At 39.8% G+C, this 8,663-nt stretch overlaps 1 protein-coding gene across 2 annotated transcripts in view; it reads right to left on the bottom strand.

The window, feature by feature from the left end:
- The window catches only part of LOC111863970 (1-phosphatidylinositol 4,5-bisphosphate phosphodiesterase delta-4), a gene marked incomplete at its 5' end in the record, with an annotated part of 14,208 nt that extends 5,921 nt beyond the window's left edge, over positions 1 to 8,287 (bottom strand). Inside the window, 7 exon segments of one of the 2 annotated variants that reach the window (XM_033751268.1) lie at positions 679 to 839; positions 3,722 to 3,877; positions 5,738 to 5,882; positions 6,158 to 6,337; positions 7,104 to 7,194; positions 7,575 to 7,759; positions 8,128 to 8,287. In XM_033751268.1, coding sequence (XP_033607159.1) covers positions 679 to 839; positions 3,722 to 3,877; positions 5,738 to 5,882; positions 6,158 to 6,337; positions 7,104 to 7,194; positions 7,575 to 7,759; positions 8,128 to 8,287 — 1,078 coding nt within the window. 2 annotated transcript variants of the gene reach the window in all.
- Between the last annotated feature and the right edge of the window lie 376 nt (positions 8,288 to 8,663).

Genomic DNA, 8,663 nt, shown 5'->3' on the forward strand with positions numbered 1-8,663 from the left:
TACTCATCCTGCCATATTCAAACTGAAGATTGCACCTGCAATGTATGCCAAAACAAGGGAGGCATGAATCATAACATGGTTAAACCTCAACAGCCAATGGTATATATTAACAACAATCATTATCACCCTTCCTGATCACCACCAGGAATGATCACATAGCATCTTAGCAGATATTTAAGCATTCTTACAATGTTCCAAGTATCAACCTACAGGGCAGCCATCTTGACAGAGATTTATTATACTCTGTTCAGTCCTCCAAGCAAATTCTGGGATGGACTTCAAAACAGGCCATCACACCTTCCTTTTCATAGTAGCTCCAAGCTTATCACTCATGATCTAACCTATCCGGCTGGCAACATATTGAGAATTCAGAAAAAAAAAAACAAGATTCTTATTTATCTCTCCTAAGCCACATTCAGAGCCAATTTCAGGGTAATGTGGCACACTTTTCCTGGTGGGGCCATTAACCAACTGTCAGAGTAGCCACCTCCCAGTTGCAAAATTTGCAAATGAAGCATGCAGCTCACCAGGATGCCAAAGTATCAGTATAACCTGAGCTGTACAGAGATACCATGACCCAAAAATCCCCTGACTCTAATACCCCATGTCTTGCACAACTCGTGGCTCACATAACCTGGACTCACACAAGTCATGCATGCCTCACAGAAGTCATCTCACCATTATTCCTGACAATATCAGTTTTCTTTTTCTGTGCATCTGCAGGGTGGCCCACAATCTTCACCACAACATATGGGTCAACAACTTCGCCCTGCAAGTCCTGATTCGCTTTCGGAATGTGCTGTCCACTAATGATAATCAATTTGAGCTGTGTCGAGGCCCTGCACAGAGACAAGCTGTATCAGAACACATGAACAAAATGAGTGACAAATTGAGTTTACTGTAAGCACGAAACTTTGCACTGGCAGACTGAATGGGTAATTAATTAACTAATTCAACCACTGAATGGTTGATTATTAGTGTCTCTAAATTACTATGTACTAACCATTACTGGACTGAACAATAGATAAAATGGACTGCCAACAAATAGACTATTGTTTCATTGACTATTTGACTTAGTCACTGTTCAAGTGACTGGTTGCATTACTAATTCAATGACTGACACATTTAGTTCAATTAAAAAATATTCCAGTCAAATATAAATTAAGCATGAGGGGAGTCTAATAATGTTTCTAGGCAAAATAACACATCTACTGTCAGCAACAGTCTGATACATTCTGTTAGGTTCAAATTTCCAGCATGTAAACGCTCAAAATCTCAAAAGAGAAAGCAACATCACTTAACTTAGGAAGCAAAGCCACAATAATAAAATCAACTGGTATCAGAAGTACTAAAGTCTTTCTCTGTTTTGCAGTCAAATAATCTGAAACACATAAACATTCAGAACAAGCAGAGGCAGGCCCATCCATTCCTCATCCAGGATATGATAACCTTCCCTGTCAATATCACAATAAGTTGCAGAGAAAACTGCAAAGAAGGGACAACGCTCAAATCAACATTTTAAAGTTAACTCATGCAATTGAAGGAAAGCATGGGCTGGGATGAATGTTCAAATCATGCCCAAAAAGCTGTACCACAATACTTGCACATTGCTATAACAGCTGTAACTACCATACATGCTGGCAAGAGTATGAATTGAATATCATAATATCTTTTGGGTTTCCTCTGTTAGGTTCACAGTTGGAAACAGGAAACAGAGTAATTACATTTATATATACAAGTGATGATTTCCTGAATAGCAAACTACTGGCAACACAGCAGACATAAAAATATTTTCCTTTTGTCTTCTTGTGGAGCTTTCGCAATATCCATAGATTCCTTCATGTTTATGTACAGCACAATTCAAACATACAAATATCACTAGATGTCCTCATGTGCACAGCTGTGTGAGTCTGAGTGGAGTGCACATCCTGATACATGTGCTTGCAACAGTTTTGTGCTATTAGAAAATGTGAAGTCACACAACTAGCAGAGTTGTCAAGCTTGTAACATGATGTGCAGATATTTGTATGTCATCAACACATCTCTTAAGCAACTATGGCACAACAGAACTGTTCATAAGTCAAGCAACAAAAAGGCTTCTCATTCACAATGGGACACAAGAAGCATTTTAAAGCAATCAGCATGGTTCATTTTAGCGTTATGAAGCATTACTTCTCATACTCTCCTGCAACAGACCCCAAAGGTTCAGCACATCTGATAACAAAACCAGTAAAAGGGCATAACTCTGACTCAATTAAATCAAATTTGATTTGGATTGTAACCTGGGCTATGACACTGTACAGTCTTGTAGGCAGGCACAGACATTTCAGTGGGACATAGTGCAGCCATCAGTCCTGCAGTCAAATCACTTCAACTCTGAAGATGGTGGCAGTATGTTCTTCTGAAACGTTGGTGCCCATCTACCAGACTTCACGGTATGATAACTCAGAAGACCACAGTCTGAATCTTCAGAGCATGAAGACCTCAAACTGTATAAATATGGTCTGCATCCTTGGAACCAAATTCCCTTGGGCACAGTTTAATATTATTCTCACTTTCCTAACACCAGAGAACTTACAACAGTTGCACATTTATAGGAAAAATACATCACCAGAAACTTAAAAGGGATTCAGATGGCAATATCGACTCTAGCCTCTCCAGAAAATGTCTGTATGCAGTGTAGTTCCCCCACTGTCTGTGTAACTCGAGGCTGTAATGAGTTAGGTTCTCACATAAGGACTATAGAGACTGCTGTCCTCTGTCTCGTTATACAAGACTTTCAGCCTGAAGATGGAAGAAGCACTTTCCTCTGAAATGCTCATGCCTGTATAACAGACTGCATGGCGTCACATCACAAAAGAGAGTAATCTTAATGATTATAAGACACATGTAGCTCGCAGGGTCTTCAAACATAATAAGAGCACACAGATGGAAATTATATTATCTCCAATACCAATACACCTCTAATACCAAATTTCACAAATATTGGCCAGTAAGTGCATGTTCATGCACATCAGTAGACAAGGGGACAGACAAAAGCACTTTTCTAATGGAGATCCAGAGAAGAAGCTGCTTTCCTTACTTTTCCACAATCCTCAAATGGATGGAATGGTAACGTGATAACTCTTTGAAGACTGAACTCCAACTAAATAATATTTGAAAATCCAGATTCTACCTCCCAGGAAACATATTATGTCTCCGCTACAAAGCCCAACTAGTTAATGCTGTTTAGGGAAACAGTCACTGTTTATTGTGAGAACCATACGGAACACACAAATACACTCTGTGGGCAGAAAATTCAGTCTGTACCTCACAGGAAGCACATTACATCTCTGCTACAAAGACCAACCGGTTAACGCTGTTTAGGGAAACAGTCGCTGTTTATTGTGAGAACCGTATGGAACACACAAATACACTCTGTGGGCAGAAAACTCAGTCTGTGCTTCAAAGGAAATATATTCCATCTCTGCTACAAAGCTCAACCGGTTAATGCTGTTTATTGTGAGAACCATACAGAACACACAAATACACTCTGCAGGCAAAATTCAAGGATTTTTAAATGTTACAGCAAGTGGTACATACAGTTACCACTGTGCTATCTGCCTTTTCAAAGAATCAAGTAGCAACACCCATAATGCTTCTCATGTTCCACCCTGCACAAAGAATATGGCTGATATGCCATGCAGCATTTACACATGCCATGCCATGGCAGAATTCTCACTCTTGCTCCAACATCATCTTCTGTGGGACGTCTAGTCTCCTCAGTCTTTTGACGAAAAGAATATTCCTTGCCCGATGCCACATCCTTATGGCTACAGATCTTGAGACAGATTTCTGGGAAGACATTCGCCCAGCTCCTTGTTCAGATGCTTCCAACCTATCAGGTCAGATTAGGCACAGGTGTACCAACTATGGGCAGAGGACTGTCAGTCCATTTGTCTAGCACTATGTTAACTCAATTGGCCAAAATGAGTCACATACTATCCACTATAATGGCAAGGTGCAGCTGCAAGGATATCCTCCTCATTGTAACACTATAAGTGCCAATCAAGAACTCACTCACTGACACACAAATGCACTGAATAATTCACTCACTCATTCCTTATTTACTGATCAGCTCACTCACACATGACTGCTTGGTCGACTGACTAATTCATTGATCCATCAGCTGACTTACAGTCTGAGTAACAGGACTGAGTTGCCACCTGCCATTTGGTAGCAAAACCCAAAGACCCTAAAAATCATGAACAAGTCAATAATCTGTCACATAGACCCTATCCCAAGTCATTTAACCTTTTGACTAGCAAGGCACAGCATAGAATTGCCTGCCAGAAACTCTAACATTGCTTGGGGAAATGCAGTTGCACAGAAATATCACAGTACTTGCCCAGATTACCTTGGGGTGAAAACCTGTTCTTTCCTCTAAACATTTGAATATCACACTTGATGCCACTGACTGACAGAAATGCTTACTAAGTGATTAATTGATCTCTTCAGTTATGACAGTTTTAATGTAGACTGCACTAATTGAATTGGCTCATGGAGTGAAAAGGACTGAAATCATTCCACATTTCCAGAACCTATTTCCTTATAATTCACATTATAATCAATATCTCTATCTCAGTTTTTCAAGTGTGTACTTTGAATGTAGTTTCCCACAGAATACATACATTTATTGTTTCACATTATTCTATCTTGGAGGTAAATTCAGTTAACTCATTTCCTATTATAAACAAAAGAACTCACCCATAAGTCTATACCTGTTCTACACATCTGTGACATACAACAATGTCACTGAAAGAAATTTTATACGTATTTATTTTTGGCTTTAATAATTTTGAGGATTAATAAACAATTTGGGGGATTTTATTATTCACTGTGTGTGCATCTGTAAGTCTGTCATAGCTCAGGTGGTCAGACACTGACTTGTCATCTTGGAGTCTTGGGTTCAGTCCTAGGTGACTTCCTACGAGATTTATGGTAAACAAAGTGACACTGGATGAAGTTTCTCTCAAAGTTTCTTCAATTTCCCCCCACTAATCAACATTCCACCATCACTCCATTTCAATAACCACACCCTAAGATGTGCAGCATTCTTTAAGTTGGGAGCTTCATTTCTGAGATGGGCCTTGGCAGGTTTATGCTATATGGTCTGAGATACTGAGATACTGACTTTTATTAAATAAATCAACAACAATACAGCAGTAAATACTAAATCCCACACTTCAAGAGAACTTGTCACATACAAATGTACATCACAAACTTTTCACAGAAGATCTGAAAATGATCAGCAAAGTTTCCAACATGTACTACATAGATCATTGATCTCACCTGTGAGCCATCACTGCATCCGGATCATAATCACCTGTTCCGCAGAGAAACTTGGGCTTCAAGACATAGCCACAACCACCGTTTTGTCGGAATTTGGATTCATTCAGAAATATTGGTCTCTGGGAGCTCTGGTAGTTGAGGGCAACTACAAGATGATAATAGTCATAGTACACATGTGAAATGAAACAATAACACAGTCACGTCAGTCCTCAATGTACTGCAGATTATAGAAATTCCAAATCATAAACAAGTAAATCTCACAGTATATTTTTTTCACACCTTCTGCAGGTGGGATCTTTCACAGTCTCAGGTCCCACAATATAACAACAGATTTATAAGCCACAATTATTNTCTGAAAATGATCAGCAAAGTTTCCAACATGTACTACATAGATCATTGATCTCACCTGTGAGCCATCACTGCATCCGGATCATAATCACCTGTTCCGCAGAGAAACTTGGGCTTCAAGACATAGCCACAACCACCGTTTTGTCGGAATTTGGATTCATTCAGAAATATTGGTCTCTGGGAGCTCTGGTAGTTGAGGGCAACTACAAGATGATAATAGTCATAGTACACATGTGAAATGAAACAATAACACAGTCACGTCAGTCCTCAATGTACTGCAGATTATAGAAATTCCAAATCATAAACAAGTAAATCTCACAGTATCTTTTTTCACACCTTCTGCAGGTGGGATCTTTCACAATCTCAGGTCCCACAATATAACAACAGATTTATAAGCCACAATTATTCTGAAATCTTTGCTGCATTACTGATGTGGATGTTGAACTGTCTCAGTGCTAAGAGTTTAAATTTGACATACCTATCTGACAACCCACATTCCAGAAAGGGGTGGGTTTGTAGTTGGAGGATCCAGTTCGTGTCCCTGAAGGGTAGATTCTGCTCAGTTGCCGTGTGTTGTATGCCACGAAGTCCCTGGCACTCTTCTCTATGAGATCCTCAGCTTTTGTTTCACAGAACGAGGACATCTGGTAGCACTTGCCTAAAACAACAAAGTGGAACTATCAGCTATGACACTGTGTAATCTGGCAGGTAGATACCAACATCCCAAAGAAATAATATCCTGTTGTACGCAATCAAACGTACATGAAACTGGCTTCAATGTGTACAGTGGGATGCTCACCCTTCATCACCATTCAGTATCAAAATGTAGAATGCATGCAGCTTTACCTCCTCACTCTATCTACATGCATGTATGCCATGGCACAGGCATAACCTACTCTTTACACCACAAACATTTGTGCAGCGCTCACTTAACTGTCTGAAGCCCGACATTTATCCAAAGAATTTCTGGGGAGAACTAATCATCTGCTTTCCTTTGATACAAGACGGACCACACAGGGAACCAAAAAATTGGGGGCGAGGGGGGACACTCATACATGTAGACAGACAAATGGACAGCAAGGTGACCTCATAAGGTTCATAACAAAAATTTAGGGGGGATACAAAGACATGGATAGATATACAGACAGATGGACAGCAAGATGATCTCACAAGCCTCCTTTTATATTTTCAAAATAAGGAACGTACGCTAACAATTCAGTTTCTATCTCTGCCTCCATAAGAAAGATCAACTGGTTATCGCTGTTTGAGGAAACAACAGCTGTTCGCTGTGAGAATCATATGAAACACACTGTGTGGGCCAAATTCAGAATTGTTTTGTTGTTAAAGTAGGTGGCATATATAGTTACCACTGCGCTTTAAAGGGTTAAAATGGAACAGACATGGACATCATGCACCATACTAACCACTGACTTTGGCTTCCTCAAACCCATGGAAGTGAACAGCCTGGCAGATGTTGACCAGACTGGACAGTCCCTCGGCAACAACCTTCTTATTCTGGAACATAAACATGTTATGCAATTATTTCAGTACTTCTTTATATACTGCATCTAATCCATGTGTGCACAAGTAACACATCACAATCTGAGACCCTGTCTGCAGTACCTTCAAAGGTTTCAGTTACATCAAAGCCACAGTGATAACATATTCATTCAAGTTCAATAAAAAAACAATTTTCAGCATTTGTTTTGCATGGGCATGAAACTCAGTCCTTCACTTTGGAAAAAACAACTTAAATTAAAGGTTTAAGCTATGGACTTTAGGAATGAGATGCCATGTAATCTGACAGCAAGGCACAGATTATGGAGTCTCACACCCAACCATTTCAGAAGACACTATCTCCAGAATCACTGTTGTCATAACCTCAAATCTCTGACCTGTTGAATATCTGCCTTCAGCTCGACTGCTATTTTCTCTGCTTCCTCTTCCTCCTCTGATTCGCTTTCATTTGCTTTCTCAGCTGGGGCTTTCTTCTTTGCTTTCACAATGATCTTTCTTTTGAGAGCTTCAGGGGATGGCAGGAACTCCATGTCCTCCTTGACAGACTCTGTGTACAGCATGTCTAAATGAAACAAGTCCACTGTCATAACATAGCAACAAAATAAATGATTATGCTGTGATGACAGCTAGTGTCTTGCAAAGTTTCGAAGCTGCTACCTCTAAAAAAATACAGGTGCACTACCATATATGAAACCACTTAATTCATGTAGATCCTGAAGGGTCCTGATGATGGTGTATAACATTCAGAATTACTGGGTTTCTGGAATCTGTCCAACATCCAGTTTTGTAAAAAAACTAGAGAACACACTGTTTCAGAAACCGGATTCAGTTTCTGGAATGTTACATTCTCTAGTTTTTGGAATACTAGAAGATGGATGACGTCCAAAAGCCCAGTAATTCTGAGTGTGCTTTCAGAAAGGAAGGGCTCACCTCCAAGAACATCTCGCAAGTGCCTTGCCAGTGTTTCCTGCTGCCGCTCACTACAGTGATTTTCGAGTGACAGGATGACAGGGTACTCTGATGCGTAGAAAGCATATGGTTTGATGGCATCAACCAGAACATCTCGGAACAGTATTTGAGTTGTCAAGGTGTAGCCATGGTAAATAAGGGGATCACCGTCTGGTCCATCCCAGCAATCCACTGAAAGAAAAATATTGTCCAGAATAAGCATCACTGATCTGGGAAAAGCAAGGGATGGTAACCACTTCATTGGAATTATTCTCACTAACATCAATCAGTATATATAAGGTGATGGAACACACATTCTGTAAAGGCATCTTCCGCTGTTGTTTACGCAACTATAATCTGGCAATGCGATAATATTTCGCTGAAGGATCCCATTATTTTTACTGCTAAACATATCCTATAAATAGAGTGATATCTGTTATGAAAAGCAAAAATGTATTTATTTTTAAATCAACAAGGTGACAAATTATGCTTGGTCAAAATGCTATACTGCACTGACT

This window comes from Cryptotermes secundus, unplaced genomic scaffold (assembly GCF_002891405.2).
Source record: "Cryptotermes secundus unplaced genomic scaffold, Csec_1.0 scaffold279, whole genome shotgun sequence".
Taxonomy (NCBI): Eukaryota; Metazoa; Arthropoda; class Insecta; order Blattodea; family Kalotermitidae; genus Cryptotermes; species Cryptotermes secundus.